Genomic DNA, 18,021 nt, shown 5'->3' with positions numbered 1-18,021 from the left:
TTCTCCATAAATCTCTGGGCCCTTAGGCCTACCCTAGACCTATTGGATCAGAAGCTGCATTTTAATAAGGTCTCTTGGGATCTGGGGAAGCTCCCTTGGGAAGCACCACTGTAGGGATACATGCTTGTGTCCATGAAGTGGAGAGTAGTGGGAAATAAGGATGGACTCTAAGCTGGGAAGTTTGAGTTTACTGAGTAGGCAGTAGAGATCCAAGAATTGATCATGAGCATGGGAACATGGTTGGACCAGTGTGTGAAGGGGATGAGTGCCTGTCAGAGGAATCCAGTGTTGCAGAGTGTCATCTTCTCTTGCAGGTGCTACTCCCAGCAGCCAGCTTGCTACAGCTCATGGACGTCAGGCAGAACTGCTGTGACTTCTTGCAGTCTCAGTTGCATCCCACCAATTGCCTGGGCATCCGCGCATTTGCAGATGTGCATACCTGCACGGACCTTCTACAGCAGGCTAACGCCTATGCAGGTAGGTAATGGCTGCTGTTCCTTTTCCAAATTTGTAAAGATAATCACCTGGTCTGTTGTGGACTCAGGAGTGATTCTGAGAGGCGGTCTCTGCTGTGAAGTAGCTGTGACTTAGAGAGACAAGGCACAGGTGTAAAGATAATTAACATCAGGCAAGTTAACTCATTGCCAAGAGGAATGTGATTAATTTCTAGATGAATGGCATGGACAGTAGAGAAAGGAGATCTGAGAAGTCTTGAGGGGTGGAGGAGCAAATTGAGTTATGTGTTGAAATAGATCTTCTTTGTTGTTGTTTAAAACACTGTTTGGTCAAGGTGTTCTGTAAACATATTAAAATCAAATACTATTACCAGAGTTCTCTTTCTTTCTACACTGTCTTGCTTTCTAGAGGCACTCTTTTCAGTCCTAAAAGAATTAAAATGCAAGTTCTGATCCAGCTAAAAGCTACTTCATCTGCCATGTACCATTATTTGTCTAAGTAATTTATGCATACTGTTTATTTTTGATGCATTGATTTTGGATCTGAGTGCTGGCTTCTCCAGAAAAGTGGAATTGGGCTTTCTCTACATACGTACACTCTCAGCTAATTTTTGTTGTCCTACTATCAATCTCATGGTGGAGCTCAATCATGTATAGTATTACAGTTAACCTTTTTAATTAGAAATTTTTTTTTCCAGAATCAAGAAGGCTGCTAGTAATCACCTTTTTCTTTTGCATAGTGAGTGCTATTGTCACTAACTCTTGTCAGATATAGCTTATTAATCCTCTATCTGATAATGTCTTGATTCCATTTTATTTTTCTGAGGTACATTCTCCCTGGTACAGTTTGTATTCCTATTATTTTAATGGAACTTTGAGAGGAAGTAGAAATGAACACAAATATTCACCCCATCATGTTTCTCAGGACAGAAATCTTTGTTGTCATTTATTTTAGCTGTAGGGAAAGATCATCAATGATGTAGGAAATAGGTTTGGTCATTTTAATTGATAGATTCCCTCATGGCCACCTTCCTTCCTTTGCAAAAACAAAACAAAAATTTAAACACTTCCAAATCCCTCACTTTTCCTTTCAAGCAAACAAATACTGTTACACTACTGTTCTGTCTCTTGGCTAGCTGGTGTCTGGAGATGAGCTGAGGACCTGGTGGCTGCCCACCTGCTCCTCTCCGTGTTGTATTAGTCCTTTGGTCCACCAGGCAAAAAGAATTTGTGTTTCTTGGTATCCTTTGTTCTCTCATCAAGCCCCTGACCTCAGGAGCCTGCACAGATGCTCATTTTCTTCTTCTTCTTCTTCTTTTTTTTTTTGGATACCTGTGATTGAACTCACAATCTCATGCTTGCCAGGCAGGCACTTGTGCTGCTGAGCTAAATCCCTGGCTGCTCATTTCTTCTTGAGGTTTGTCAGTGAGAACACACATGCAACCAGTTGTTAAGATGGTCTGGATGCTGATGGCATTTTTGAAGGACGTATCTCAGTAGCCCCAGTCCTGGATCCTGCTGATTTGTGCTACCTCTGAACCTTGACTCTCCTATTTTTGGTGGTCCCTCTTATGCTTAGCTTTCCTTGCCTATTCCCTACCATTTGTACTTTGTAAAGGGAATGCTTTCTCACCCAAGGGAGCGTTCTTTAGCCTGGCCTTTGAAGAGGCCACTTTCTTGAGAGATGTGCTCAGGGTTTGCTTGGGCATGAGCTGAAAGCTTGGTTAACACGAACATTTGAGTTTTGGGGAATGTGCTGAACCCTTATCTTTAACACAGGCAACCAGGCCTTCTAGCCTGGCCCTGCCCCTCTTTCAACATCTGTGTTTCCTTTCCTTATTCCTTTTTCTATCTAATGGTGAGGCGCCTCCCTGTCTGTGTGGGTATGGAGATGATGTCTTTGGGACCAGATCCATCTTGGTGACCCCTGGTCGTAATGCCATTATAGATATTGGTTTCTGGCCACATTATGTGTGTGTGTGTGTGCGCATGTGCATGTGTATAAATCTGTATGTAGATTCCCAGATTAATTATCATAGCATTTAATAAGCTCTTACTTTGGGTCATACCCCATGCCAAGCATTTTCTGGGCATGCTCTCAGTTAATACATACAATTAATGCTGAAAAAGCCAAGGCACACAGAAATGAAATAATTTGAGGTCATACAGTAAGTAGTGATAGAAGCAGAATTCAAGCCCAGATAGTGCTGTGTCCTGAGGCAGTGTTTATAACTACCGCCTTCTGTAGGTTCCAAGCCTAGTTGGGATATTGTATGGCCCTATATGAGCCTATAAGAGAGAAGTATGGCTGGATAGAGTTGGCGTTTTCCATTGAAAGTGTGTTCCTGGAAGCTTTTGCATGTGGTCACCAAATCCCAATCACAGACAGTAAAGACAGATACAGAGCTGTCAGCTAGACACAGGGTGTGTAGTCACTTTGGGGCAGGGGAGCACCATGTGAGTGTCTCCTCCTCTTTCCAGTTGGGCTGCTTCCTCCAGGACATATGCAGCCTATTTCTCAGTGTGTGAGTGAGCTCGCCTGGTTTCTCTGGTTCAGTCAGCATGATCTTCAGGCCGGAAGCCTCCTCCCTGTCCTCTGTGGAGCCTGTGCCTATCTCCTGGATTGTTTTCTTTGCAGCTCTTTGCTGTGCACAACAGGATGGTTGTATTTTTAAGGTGGGATGAGGATGCAAAAGTGAAGACCATTAGAAGGAAAAGACGTTAGAAGAAGTAAAGGTAATACTTTGTGGTGCTAGAGTAGGAAGTTGAAAATGACTGTATTTGCTTACTCCCTTGCACTGGGGTGGGTCTGCTTTGTTTTCTTGGTTTTTTAGATGGAACTTGGTGCTCTCTGCTATCGCTACTTCTTGAGGCAGATTTGGCACTTAGTGACACTGTACACGTAGAAGTGTATATTCCCCTAGTGTCATGCGCAAGGGACAGTGTTGGTCCTGCGATTAAAGGTCCCCTGGGGTGTATGCCATGCATTGGAAGGTATTTTAAGCCTAGAAATGATTAGAAGCAGAATCAGAGCAGCCAACACGGTGGAGCTGAGTGTCCCTGGGCCTGTTCTCTCCTGTGTGGTGGAGGTAGTACATCCTTCTCTGTTACTAGCATGGTTTGAGGGTGGAGCAGGGCAGGAAGGAGTGTGTTCTACAGAATGAGATACCCCTGGCATATGTGCTAGAGCCTTTCTACCAGCCTCATCGTCTGCCCTGAGAGAGCCTCAGAGCTGGGTCTAGAATGGAGAGACAGGAATCCTCAGGTTACTATAAATCTTTGGGTGAGAACCACACATACTCTGAGGGAGAAGGGTTATTTTCAGGGCTTTTTCCTTAGTTTCTCTTCATCCAGATGCACAGGCAGGTGTGCTCCTAGCTGGCTCCCCAACCCTCCTCAGTCTCTGGTCAGCCAGGCACTGCTCCCCTGTCTGTAGTAGCTTTGCCTCTGAAATGTGCTCTTTTTCCTCTCTAATGAAGCTTTCTTTTTATAAGGTATCCTTATTGCTACTTTAGTACAAAACCCATCCCTGATCATTACAGAAAAAGCTGACAGGGAGCAAGAACTTGAAAAACACCAGAGAGAACCCAGGCAGCACCTTGGTATAATTCTTTTGAATCCTTCAGATCCCTTTCACATGCATATTGTACATGCATACTTTCCAGCTTAAAAAATCCTTAGTACTGTATTCTGAATATTTTCTTGTGCAATATATATATATATATATATATATATATATACCAATATTTTAAAACTTCAGAGAATATATTCAATGAAAGCAGCTTACACTCATGCAAACAGTACACAAGTATATTGGGTATCCCTAGAGAATTTATATATTATGATTTTTAACTGATGTAAGGAGAAGCATTTTGTGTTCATTAAACCTTAAAATCTTGGAATTCTTTTCAGATCCTCAGGTATGGCTCTTTTTATGTTTTCTATTTCATATGAATAAATGATAGTTTATTTAAATTGCCCTCGATTGATGAACATTAATGTTTCCAATTTTTCCTTTCATAGAAAATGATTGAGATTATCCACAATATTTTGGAGTATATTTGATAGTATACCTACAGGAGATAACCTTTGTAGTATCATTTTGGACTAAGAGAACATGCATATAGAAATTTGTTAGGGCTGAAGGTATAGCTCAGTGGTGGAGCATGCTTATCTAGGGTGTCTGGGGTTTGATCCCCAGCACCAAAACAAAAAATGAAAAACAAACCAAAACAAAAATCAAAAGAGTGCCAAATTTCTCTTTTGGTTCAGGGTGCTTATTTTTAAGTCTAGCTCTTCCTTTCTGTTAAGTCTTCAGCCTCCCTGGTGAGAACAGACTTTGTGGAGGTTGGAGCATCACCTCCCTTCATTCAACAGCCTGTTTGATTTCCTGTGTGGAGCAGCTCTGTCTCTTCCTGCTGCAGCAATCTCTCTTCCTCTGGATCCAGATTCCGTCTCAGGACGCCCTCAGACTATGGCTGTGATAGATGTCACTGTTTATGGGAGGAGGCCGGTGCCACCTGTAGAAGCTGACGACTCAGGCCCCTTCTGCTGGGAAGGGGGACTGAGTTCCCCAGTCCTCCTGGGTGGCAAGTAGCTGGGAGACCGACCTAGTGTTTTGCACAGCCTGTTTCTTCTGCCTCATTACTGTTTCCAGCACTGCTTAATCGTTAACCTCAGAGGCCGGGGCCCAGGTTTATGGGGACTTTGTTGTTTGGTAATTTGGATGGCCATGTGCTAGGCCATCAACAGAGCTGGTTGGGAGGGATTTTAATAGGCCCTCATTAATGAAATAGCAATTAAAATTCTTTGGACATGTTGTTTACATCAGCCTGCCCAAGCTAAACTGAAACCCTCCAGCTGCAGGATGGAAAAGCCATAAGATTTCATGTGCTTTTAGAGAGAAATGGGCGTTTTTCAGTTGATTGGGTCATTTGAGATCATGGAATGAAATAATTAAATTAAGGGCAACAGAGAGGTTTGTCAAAGCATTTAAAAAACACAAACCTCTGATGCACTGAGGATCTTCTTTTAAGATTACTTTCTAACTTGGCATAGGGAGATAGTGATAGTGATGCAGATAATGGTAGGACTAATTTGCTGTGTACCACGCATGATGCTACATGTGACATAAGCATCACTTCATTTTGGTCACCTAATCATAAGAGATAGTTATCCCATTTTCTCAATGTTTTACATTTTTTGTACTAGGGATTGAACTCATGACCTCGCACTTGCCAGGCAGGCACTTAGCATTTTCTCAGTTTACAGGTGAAGAAATTGAAACTCTAGAGAGGTTTAGTGGCTTGCCCAAGATAACATAGCTTGCAGGTGGCAGTACCGAAATTCATGACCAGGCCATCTGACTCCTGCGGCCTGTGCTGGGAGCCCCACCACTTATTTCCCAGCTCAGCCGGGATGGTGCAGCTGTCATGCCCTGGTCATTCATTGCCTTACCCCTGCCATTCCTGGTTCCCCTTGACTTTCTGATTCTAACTTGAAGGCTGCAAGTGAAGCAGCAACACAGACAGTTTTGTGGTTAACTAATCTTTGTGGGGACTTTAGGAAACTTGTGTCTTACATTTTCAGGATTGTATGAATAGTGCAGATGACCGGGCAGTGTTGATTCAGCCCTTGGTTCTGTTGTGTGTGTGTGTGTATGCCAGAGAGAGAGATGGAGGAAGGGCAAAGTGATGTCTGTGAGGGGGAGGGATGGTACACATATTTCTGGAGTCATCATGGAAAGTCAACACAGAGAGTCAACATGGAAAAAGCTGATGACCTACTCACCTGGAGAGGATAGAGGTAATAACAATGAGAGTCTGGCCCAGAGGTCTTGGCCCTTCTGGGAAGAGGTCAAGGTAGGTCTCTTTTATTTTCCTATAGGAGCAAAGTCTTTTTCCCTGCAGAAGAGAGAGTGTGAGCCTGAAAAGTCAAATACTGTTTCAGGAAAGCTTGCTTCTATTCTCTAAAAATAGGCAATCTAAAGCAAGAGAGAGACTTAAAGCAGTTCTGTTTTATTTTCCACCCTGCCAAAATTTTATTCTGTTTTTGTGTTCATTTGTGTCATCTGAGCTTTCCTGTGGCTGTGGCCAGTGGCTTGGTTCAAAGGCACTCACACCTGTCCCCTAGGGCCAGTGGCCCCGGGAATTACAGGGTTTGTTTTACCTCTTCAGGTTAAATAAGTCACAGGTGGCTTATCAGTTCCATTTGTCCTGGGTTTATAGCTTAAATCAGTGATGGTGAACCTTCTAGAGACTGAGTGTCCAAACTGTAACCCCAAACCTACTTATTTATCACAAAGTGTCAATACTACAATTATACCTGAATCTTGAGGTTTCAGTTTAGAAAAAGACAACTCACATACTTGGTTCACATGCCAACAGAGAGGGCCCCGTGTGTCTTCTGTGGCACACGTCACATAAGTTTGCCAGCACTGGCTTAGATGAACCAGCTAAAGACTTTAATATATTTCACTCCATGAAAGAGGGAGAAATAGGCTTAGGAATAGCTTGGGAGGTTGCCTGAGCTATAGGCAGCCCAGGAGAATGGGCACCGAAGTGTGGTATCGTTCCAGAGCTCAATAGATGTGGACGTTGTGTTAGTTCCTGGGATTCAGTGTCAAATAGCACAAACTTAGTGCCTGCCCTCATGGGACTCTCAGTTACAGTTTGACCAGGAGGCTTTCTGTGATAAAGCAGCATGATTAGGGCTATGACAATAATTACTTCCTGTTTGGGGGGCTTTGTAACCATTGAAGAATATCTCTTCATCTAGTTTGGTGGATTATTATTATTTTTTTAAAGGAAGTTCCTTAGGTTCATGTTCTTTCTGTGTCTGCCTCTGTCTCCTTCTCTTTCTCTCTTCCTCTACCCTGAAAGGAATTTTTACAGTTTTCTAATGTCTGTATTAAATTTCATCCCAGTGGCTTGCTCAGGATGGCTTTTATGATCTTATGGACTGAAGTAAATGCCACAGAATATTTATTATTATAGTCAAAAAACCTTGGTTTCAGAATCTGGCTCTGTACCTACTATTGTGTGAACCTAAGCATATGATTTAGGTTTTTTGAGCTTCTGTTTCTCCATCTATAAAGTGGCAGGATTAATTTTTCAGTTCAGCAGAGCTTTTGGGCATATTTGGGGACATAATACATGGAAAATTTCTAGCACTGTGTTAGCTAGTGTTAGAAATTCCTTGGAACCCTCTGCATGCCTGTGTCCTTCTGAAGACCCACCTGTGCCTGCAGAAAAAACACTTTTAAGGGTGTGTGCCTCCTGTTGTCTCATCCTCTCAATATTGGAAAGGTGTGATCAGTGGGGAAAACACTAGAAGTTATGGGGAGCCTCTCTCTCTTTGCTATAATTTGTTATGTAAATGAACAGAAATACAAAAATTGTATTCTATAAGGCAGGTCTTGAACTTAAACAGTGTTAAGGTTTGTTAATTAGGACTCTTAACCAGAACCCTTAGTTAATTGACTTCTTTTTTGCTTTGTTTCTACTCTTTAGGGAAAAAGAAAAGATCAAGTTAGAGCTTGGTATTGGCGAGCTCCTCTGAAGGAGCTAGCCCATGGTTAATAAAGGATGCTATAACCCTCTCCCTCCAGGTCTGGCCTTGCCTGTCCTTTGTGTGCCTAGAAACCTGGCACAGTTCTGTGTGCTTAGTGAATATTCGGTAAATCTTTGTTAGAGGACTAAAGGCAGCATAGGCTCTAGCTAGACTCCACAGCTGCTGTTGTCTGTATGGCTCTGAATTTTCCTGCTCCCGTGCTTTTGTTTTTCCTCAAGGCTTTACTGCCAGTCGGGCCCTGTGGGCTTGGGTTGGAATCATTGCTACCGAGTTCTAGCTCTCTGGTGAGCTGGGAGGCTCCTTTGTAGTCATCAGCTTGGGTCCCTTCTTCTTCTTCCCTGCTCCTTCCCCTAACCGTTTCCCTTCCCCTTTCCCTTTTCCTCCTCCTTCTCCCTCCTCCTTTTCCTTCTTCTTTTTCTTCTAACAAGAAATGCTGAAATTTGGTGTTTTGTAGTCTTTACGATGACAATGTGAGTTTTTATGTATTTGCTTACTTAATACCCCTGACACTTTTATAAGATACATAATTATTATTAGTTCCATTTACTAGATGGGAAAATTGCAGCCGTAAGATATTGAACAACTTGTATCCCTAGAAAGTTTATTGAATTCAGTGAACTTACACTTAGGCTTTACAATTTTATAGTTCCCATCCCTGCAGACCCAGAGGATGTCTCAGTGCTGTGCAAAAGCTTCTCTGTTAAAGAGTGGTGCGAGGGCAGGGGTTTAACTTGGCGGCATAAGTGCCTGCTTGGTAAGTGCAAAGTCATGAGTTCAAGGAGTGGTGCTATCTCCAGAACTGGACTTTCGAAAAGAGGAACATGGGCTGATAATAATCATCTTTCATTTCTAAAGAGGTTCTTAAAAACTCCAAAACAGGCTAGTATATATTATCATCCGTGAGCTTCAAAACACTCGCAAGACTCTCATTATGGTTCTGTTTTTATGGATGAGGAAACCGAAGTCTGGAAAGAAGTAAGTAGAGGAGCTGAACCCAGGTCTTGTCTTACCTAAGGGTCTTTACCAGAGTCTCTGTTAATATATTAAAGGCAAAGACAAACAAAACAAAATAAAATCATGTTAAAAGCAAAGGATGATTCACAAAAAGGATGTCCTGGAGGCGGAGTGGGTACTTTCTGGGAAGCAACTGTGAAGAAGTCTGATTTTGAATACACTGTCTTCTGAGAAATTTCTATTTCCCAAGAAGTTACATTAGCTCAGGATCCTTCTGTTTTTTTCTATATCATTGTTTCTTAAATTTTGCTAACAGAAAAGTGGCTCTGGGCCAAAGATTCTACAGGCTCAACCTGTATCCTCAGACTAAGAAGAGAAGGCATTTTTCTTTCTTGCTTGTTTTTGTGACTTCCAGATCCATTTTTATTTATTTATTTTTCATTAGTTAAACGCTTGAGGGCTAGAGCACCACTCAGATTCTGTGGCCTTTACAGGAAAGTCGCTTTCCATTTTGGCACAAACTATGCCACTGTTTCCGTGGTATGAGTTCTTATTCGCTAGATTACTCTGGTTTTGTTTGGTTTGCTGCCAGGAGTTACTGTGTTGTTCTCTGCTTTGTATACATAAGTACATTTCATGCCCAAATAGAATTCAGTTTCATCCTGGGCATACACAGCTTTAGTTTTAAGAGATATATGCTTGCTTCGGTCTCAGAGGTCTCATTTATAGTAGTAAAAGTGGCCCCACAACACAGCCTTCCAGACATATTTGCCTTTTAGAAGTCCTCTTCCCAGCCATCCTCATAGCCTCCATGATGATGGGAAGAGTGTGTTTCCTCCTTGAACCCTTTCTTGTCTCCTCGACTTGTGCCCTGCAAATGCCCTGGGTCCCTGGGTACCAGGCTTGGATAAGCAGTTGCTACCTGTTACTTCCCCTGTTGCCCCCTCCCCACCAGACACTGCATTCTGGGAGGATTTCTGAATGGGTTTCAGTGGGATATTCCTTATGGACAAAGAAACAGCCTGCTTCAGAAAAAAGGGACCTGGATTCAAGTCTTGCCATGCCCCACAGGGCAAGAGATAGAAAGATGGAAGAGGCTGACTACTTCCTGCCTTCATTTATCTCTGACTACTTTCAGTTTGTTCATTGGATGTGTTACGGAATATGCATTACCGAACTTCTCAAAATCCAAGCTCAATCCGCTTTGGTTTCCTGCACTATAAGGAAGGCATTGGTTTTGTTTCGCAACACACAGTTTTACTTTCTTGCCTCCACTTGTCCTTTTCCCTTTCTTCCCTCTTCTAAACATCAGATTTTTGCTTCACCATAGATAAAGTTTGGAAGACCAGATGTGGTTCTGGACCATAGAGGTGTTGGTGCTGCTTTGCAAGACTCTCCTGAGGACCTCAGACTGACAGACTTTCTTACTGCAATATGACGCAACAAAGACTAGCTTTGCGAAGACTTATTTTATGACTATTGCTTCCCTCCATAAAGGATCTGACTTTTAGATTTGCCTTCTTATGTGTAAACAGTTCTGAGTTTCAGGATGGAAAAGCTTTTTGTGACCACAGTGATTTCATTAGGCTGATGGGGAACAAGTAGGGAACCCTTTTTTTTTCCCAGTGAAAGATGAAGGAAATTGTTTATAACATCTCTGAGAGTAAAATACTAACATGTAGGGAATCTTGATGAAGGCAGGAATTCACTTGGAAATTCTTTGAGTCTGAAATAATTTAAGTACAAAAAAAAATGATTGCTTTTCAAGCAATGATTTAAATCTTAAGTTCTTTGGCTTTAAAGCTGGTGAATGTGAAAGACAGGCTTAACATGGTTCAGTTTTCTATTTTAATGTGCAACTGCAGTGGGCTTCCTGTTTCAGCCATCTTCTAGGCGTACAGGGACTCTGCATCTCATTAAGCAGTCCATCCTGACTAAGTAGGGGTAGCACTCAGTATGAGGGAGGTGTGGCCCTTTAAAGTTAGCCCAGAGGCCACGAAGGTGAAGCAAAGATACCAAAGGAAGGAAGGGAGGAGGCAGGAGGACAAGGAGTGCAGCTGCTGTTCAGTAAGTGGCAGATAAATGGCAGGTTGTCCACTTTTGGGTGTACTCACCTGGAAGGGCTTATAAAACGCTTGCACAGATCCAGTCTCATCTGTTCCTGGGAGCAAAGAAAGACAAAGAAATGTTACCTCCATTTTCCAAAAAAGGGTAGAAACCCCAGCAAGGTGATGCCGTCATTGGCTCAAGGACTCAGCTCATAAATGACAAAGCCAGAATTGGAACCTGAATTCTCTCTTTCTAAAGTGGGGTGACATATCGTGGTTAAAATGTCCTGTAATGGCAGGGTGATGTCCAAGCAAATGTCAGAGTTGGAATTTCCCCCATTTTCCTTTTATGGACCTCAGGCCTGTGTGTTTTGTCTTGCTCCAGTTGTTCCCAGATTTTCTTATCTTACAGCTGCCCAGGCTGGCTGCTATGGGCTGTGCTCAGTGGTGGTGGCCAACTTGTTGCCACCACACCTAGATGGATGCTTAACTGGGTCTACTCATAGATCAGTGAGTCACTATAACAGGTTTGATAGGATGATCCAGTCTTCTAACTTCCTTCTGTTGACTTCCTACAAAAACCTCCAGCCTTCTAGACCCCAAAATGGGTCTGTTCTGACTGTTCTAACTGTTCTGACCCATTTTTGTTTGACTGAGCAGCAGGAGGCACCATGTTCATGCCTTGAGGGGAAATGAGCTCAATTATGTAGGCAGGTCCCCGGGAGGCTTTCCTGCAAGGCTGTTATTAATTTTACAGAACAAGGAGAAAACTGTATCTTCAGATCTCTCTGCCCCATTTTCATTTGTGTTGATGTTCAGGACAGGATCACCCAGGGTGATATATGCCTTTGCTGCTGAATTGAAAGGCTAGTTTCCCTCTAGTCAGGATGACTCTGTGATTCTTGTCTCTGCCTCTTCCTCCACCACCCACTCCCACCCCCAGCCCCAGGCCTGCACTCTTGAGTCCTGCAGACCATTCTGACATTGGCTCATAGAGGACCAGGAATAGGTCACAGCTTTTGTGTCTTAACTTCTTCTTCTTTTTCTTTTTTTCTTTTTGAACAGAACAGCACTTTCCAGAGGTGATGCTGGGGGAAGAGTTTCTCAGCTTGAATTTGGACCAGGTGTGCAGCTTGATATCCAGTGACAAACTGACTGTTTCTTCAGAAGAGAAGGTAAGGCTTGGCTCACTGATCAAGCAGTAGCTTTGATGGTGAGAAGGTTACAGGAATCACTTGCGTTTCAGAGGAAGGTTTTTCAGAGGAAGACAAATGTTTATTTTTAAAAATCTTTTTAATCGGAAAAACAAAAAATTTAAAGGCCTTTTTGGCTTATGACCACTGGGCCTTTAAGGAAGAAAGATGATGATGGTAAGATGGCAGAACTATCTCTGTTTATTGCACTTTGACAGTTTGCCAAGCATTATGATAAGTCCTTTTGTTCTTCACTTCAATCAGCCTTCACCGTAGCTCTGTGAAGCTGGCATTGCTATTATCTCCATATTACAAGGAGGAAACCAGTTCAGATTCCTTTACTACCGGGAATTTCTTTGCTTCAGGAGATATAATCTGTTGTGGTGTAAATAACATACACCTAGGTGTTGGCCAGCAGATCTCAATCTTAATTCTGGTGTTGGCAAGTGGGTTGGGCTAGGCCCTTTCCCTTTTCTCTGTGTTCTCATTTGTTAAATGAGGATAATAATGCTATATTAGAGGAGATTCCACAGGATGGGGGTAGGATTAGGAAGGATAGTGTACCATGTAGAACACTTTAGAACATCTAGCATAGTGCTTTGAAGGTGCTTAATATTAGATGAGATTTACTCTTGATCTTGGATCTGGAGCAAAGCCCTCCCTCCTCTGTGTGCCAGGCCAACTTCCCACTTGTCCTCTTGTTTGTTGTAGGTGGTTCTGAGCACTCTTATCTCCCATAGGCAACTCTGCATTCCCTTTTGGCAGGAACCTTATCTTACTGTTCATCTACAGAAATGCCCAGTAAGTATTTCTTGGGTATTTTAAATACCTTAGTCCACTCTTAGTGTCCAAACAGGAGGTCCTTTTCTAGGGTATATGCAAGGAAAAACCTTGAAAAGGATTTGTACACCAGCGATGAAACTGCACAGTGGCACATGTCCAGAGAATAATGAAAAACTCACAAGTTCCCGGGCCTATCATCGTGGGAAAGTTCAGTCAAGAATAAAAGCAGTTCCTTATTAGAACTCTGTGTCCTGAGACCACAGATGGATCCCCAGAAGGTGACTAGTACAGCAAACTTGATTGCCATGGGCTTAGAGAGGCCTTTGCTTCCAATAAGACTGATGTGAAATAGTGTCTCCAGGTCAAATGGGGCCCATGGCTGGGACATAGGCCCCTTCATGCCTTAATTCCAGAAACTTTTGTTTCTTTTCAAGCTTATTTACTGTTATCTCTGGATTTTGCTCCTAGAGTAGCACAACTGGACAGTTGATTGGCTGCATGAACATTGAGGCAGCTGGCTAATTTGAGGCTTGTTTGAAAGCGTTTGAAAGTATGCATTGAGAAAATGGGAACAGTCATATAAATGGGTTGCTGCTACCTGAATTCCTGCTGACTTATCCTGCTTGAGATCCTAAGTGTATTTTCTCTAAGTGAAGGTGTATCTGTGCTTGCTGTATCTGGGTGGAGGGTTAGGTTTTTAGGGAGGGGGGCATTGTACCCTGGAGTCTGTTGGGGCTTTGAACTCAGGGCGATCTGATTCCAGTCTCTGCTTACTGGCTGTGTGACCTTGAGAAGCTGCTGATGTGTTTGGGCCTAAGTTTCCTCAAATGTAAAATGGAAATTCTAAGGATACCTCCTTTATAGGGTTGTCATGAGTATTAGAGATGAAAGGTGTAAAACATCAAATACTGTATTTAATAAGTGCTTTATGGCGGTTATCACTATAATTGACATCATCACCTTTGATAAGGGCAATGATATTATGTCATTGATCATTTAAAATATGCGCTTGAGTCAGCTACATCTCTCTAGAAAAAAGAAATGTGGGTTTAAATATTCACACTTGAAAAATGTGTGTAGTGGCCCTTATTAATTCATATGCTTACATACGCTGTATAAGCAGAGTTTAGAGAATATGTAGGTGTGTTATCAGATAGCTTGTTTCCAAAAATGTGGCTTACCAGTAAACATGACTGGATTTGGGTTGCTTACCTCTCCCTCTGAAGTTAGAGTCTAAGTTCTTCTTATCGCAAAGAATTGAATGAAACGAACAAAAAGCAGTGGCAGAGTTTATTTGAGAAAGTAAACGTGAAGAGTGGGAGAGCAACTGGCTCTGCAGAGTTAGCTTGGGCCAAGTAAAGAGAAAAAGAGGGTTAGAGTAAAGATAAAAGTACACACTGCATTTGTGAAACCCAGAGTGGGCTCTCATAGAAAGTTATAATGGCACTAGCTCCTCCTGGCTGCCTGCCTTTCTTTTATACTGTCCAAATCTTAAGGAAGTTCTTGAAAACTTCTGCATCCTGGTCCTGAGCAGCAGTGCAGAGATCCTACACCTCAGCCTCATGTCAAGTTGTCTTTGTTACTTTTCTCAAGGCTGAGACAAAATACTGGACACCCAAAGTTAAAGGAGGTAAGATTTATTTAGTCCATGGTAGAGGTTTCAGTCCATAATTAGTTGGTTCCAAGGCAGGGTGACATCACAGGAGAAACAGTTCATGGCAGGCTGAAGATAGCAAAGCAATACAGGAATGACCACAGGTCTTATCCTGGCTATTTAGGAAAGGTAACACTCATACCCTTAATCCTAGTGCCCGTGATCCTTGCATTATACCATGACTCAATCACAGTGTCGCATACTCTATATCCAGGCATCCCTGAAAAAGCCCCACCTATCACCACATGAGGCTTTGGGGGCACATCTAGACACAAGCTATAACACAAATCTAGGCCACCCTATTGGCAACCTTCTTGAGATCTCAAGAAGAGTCCATGTGCAGGGCTTTGGGAACTGCTTTACACATGTGTCTGGGATCTTATAATTCATAGGTCACACCTACTTTCCTACCCAGCTTTTGTCACACCCTAATCTCCTATCTCAGGTGTTTTTCACATTAATGAAGTTCCGCATAATATTTGTTTTTTAGAAATTATGTGTAACTTCAGAATTATGTGATGCACTTCATAAAGCATGTTATTCATTCTCTTGAGGCCTTCAGTACCTGTAAGACCAGCTGTGCAGTTTTGAAGCCTATCAAAGAGTAATAGGTTTGGTCTGCTTTTTTTTTTTTTTTTTTTGTCTTTTTGAAACAGGGTTTCACTATGTAGTTCAGGTTGGCCTTGAACTCATTTTGTAGATTAGGCTGGCCTCAAACGCACAGTGATCCTCCTGCCTCAACCTCTCAAATGCTGGGTTTACAGACATGTACCACCACACCTGGCTGGTCTATATTTTTTTTTTTGTTGGCTAAATCAGTAGTTTTATGTTCCCTTAATAGATCATGTATTGCTGTGATCTGAATAGCTAAAAACTTCCTATAACTGTCTTCTGAATCCTAGTTATTTTGATTTTGAAATTTCTATGTCTGTTCTGGGAGATTTTGTGATTTCCACTCCCTTTAATTGTATTGCACATGGTAAGAGATCTCTTGTATGCATAATATCTTTTTCAAACATTATTTTGTAGTGGGATTTTTGGAAGTAATGTTAGAAGTCTTCAAGCTTGACTTCATTTAATGTTAGCATTTGTTAAAAAAAATTCAAAGGAGTTGGTGATCAAATAACCTGTGTTCAGCTAAAACCACATTTAAAAAACAGTATCAGCTATACTATGATTTGCTTTCCTGCCTCCAGCTCATGAGTTTCTTATTTTAACATGTATTATAAGATACAGTCATATTCTAGCCTTTCAAGGAGAATGAAGCTGCATGTTCTACAGTAGAGGAAATTTAATGATGAGTGTAAGAAGCAGCATCCAGGCCCAACCAGATTGCTTCTTGCAAGTTTGAAAGTACTATATAGGTTCTCCAGTCAAGATTGGCTGGGTTTAACTCTTGTCTTCCTTAAATAAAGACCCTATCTCCCACCAGAACATAGCATATGTTATGGCTTATATCTAGATGTGCCCCAAAAGTCTTATGCAGTCATAGGTGAGGCTTTTCAGAGGTGTCTGGATCTAGAGTGTGAGATGCTGGGATCAAGGATATGATGTTGGGATTGATCCCTGGTGTGATACTAGACTTACAGCTGCCCTGCCCTGGGTGTGAGTGCTGCCCACCCTAAAGGTGGGTATCCTGGATAGGATATAAGGGGCAGAAATAAGGTCATTGCTTGTCACTTGCTGCTTCTTCAGTACCTCACTGCTTTGCTGTTTTCTGCCCACTATGAACTGTTTCTCCTCTGCAACATCCACTGTTATGCGATTGGAGCCAGCCTATTATGAACTGAAACCTCTACAGACTGTAAGCCAAAATAAATCTTTCCTCCTTTAGCTTTGAGTGTTGCTAATTTGTCTCAGCAACAAGAAAAACACTATACTTCATATGGTTAAGAGAGTTTGTCTATCTGGCTTTTAGTGCTAGAGTGATATAAGGTTCATAATAGACATTGAAGAAAACATTTGTTGAAAGAAAGAATAAAGCTCAGTTTTCTTACTTCTAAAAATGGGTTATGATAGTGTAGTATATGTCTCACAGAGTGGTTCTAAAATTGAAATGAGTTAACATATGAAGAAAATCTAGAACCCAGGACGTATCCATTACTTGTATGATACTATCACTATTGCTGCTATTATTATTGCTGTTTGTATGAAGAACTATTGGCTTGCCTTTCTTGGGGATAGGTTCTTCCCACAAGTCTGGGACGTTGCTGTGTGAAGAGGTGTACCTAGCTGAGGCTGAGATTGACAGGGTAGCAAGCTCTTGCTTCTCTGTTTCCGAGCACCTCCAGTTCTTGTTTGGGCATTCCTGGCGTTCAGAAATTATTCTTCCTCCAGTCTGGACCATGTTTGCCTGTGCCTTTTTCCCTTCTGTACTCATACTCCTTATGGGCCGTGAGGGTGGCTTACTCATCTTGAATCGCACATAGTACCCCAGGGGGGTGTGAAGGATGTGAAGGGCAGACTGATGCTGGACTCTTCCCTGAGCTAGCTGAGTTTTGAGAAAATTTTTAACATTTTTTTTTTCAGAGAATAGGACAGATAGGGGAACTAGAGAGCAAGGGAGGTCATGGGCCTTTGCTTTTCCTTTATGTGGTTTTTTTTCTCCTTGCTTAAAATTCCCTGTTACAGGCTGCAATGAGCTTCCTCGGTGGCTTACATTCACTCTGCAGAGTGTATTTCTTTTCCTACCTTTAATATTTTTAATGAATATAAAGCCTTGCTACCAAAAACAAAAAATGATACTTGAGTGGGGGACAATGGATCTTGTAGGACTCATACAATATTATTCTTTGAGGAGGACTCCCCACGAAAGATAAAGCTAAGACACCAAGGAGCGAGCCCCTCTCAGTCATCTGATTCTTCCACGTGGGAAGTGTAGCAGGGCAGAGCTGAACCTGTGAGCAGAGAGATGTTTATTGTCCCAGAGGAAAGATAAGTAAGCAAGCATCTGGGACAAGTACCCTAAGAAAAAGACATACGACTATGATTCTAGAGCTCCAATGTAGTTTTGCCCCTAAAATGCTGCAGGACTAGAAATTCTTGGATTTTTCTGCATCTTTGCTTTCTGAGCTTTTAAAAATGCTTTTTTACATGTCAAGAATTTTGTGCCTTTTTATGAAACAATATTGAAGTTTTTCAGGGATAGCTCAGTGAGTACTAAGGGACAAAGGCTCATATTTTAAGTATAGATCAGCAAAAAATTGGTTGTCCTTAAAAAATTAAATTGCTAAAAAACCAAAAATTTGGCCAGGTGTGATGGCACATGCCTATAATCCCAGCACTTGGGAAGTTGAATCCAGAGGATCACTGTGAATTTGAGCCAGCCTGGGCCATATAAGCAAGTTAAAGTTTGGCCTACA

At 42.1% G+C, this 18,021-nt stretch overlaps 1 protein-coding gene and 1 pseudogene across 8 annotated transcripts in view; one reads left to right on the top strand and one right to left on the bottom strand.

Moving 5' to 3' along the window:
• The window catches only part of Klhl3 (kelch like family member 3), a 111,123-nt gene that overhangs the window by 49,384 nt on the left and 43,718 nt on the right, over nucleotides 1-18,021 (top strand). For all 8 annotated transcript variants that reach the window (XM_063230930.1, XM_063230931.1, XM_063230929.1 and 5 more), the window contains 2 exons: nucleotides 315-477; nucleotides 12,095-12,204. In XM_063230930.1, the coding sequence (XP_063087000.1) occupies nucleotides 315-477; nucleotides 12,095-12,204 (273 nt within the window). The remainder of the gene's footprint in view (nucleotides 1-314; nucleotides 478-12,094; nucleotides 12,205-18,021) is intronic.
• Nucleotides 9,427-9,747, bottom strand: LOC106028380 (large ribosomal subunit protein eL33-like; annotated as a pseudogene).

Source organism: Cavia porcellus, unplaced genomic scaffold (genome assembly GCF_034190915.1).
Source record: "Cavia porcellus strain 051 isolate PalLab524CR breed Dunkin Hartley unplaced genomic scaffold, mCavPor4.1 scaffold_19, whole genome shotgun sequence".
Classification (NCBI taxonomy): Eukaryota; Metazoa; Chordata; class Mammalia; order Rodentia; family Caviidae; genus Cavia; species Cavia porcellus.
This window is presented reverse-complemented; position numbering and strand designations above follow the sequence as displayed.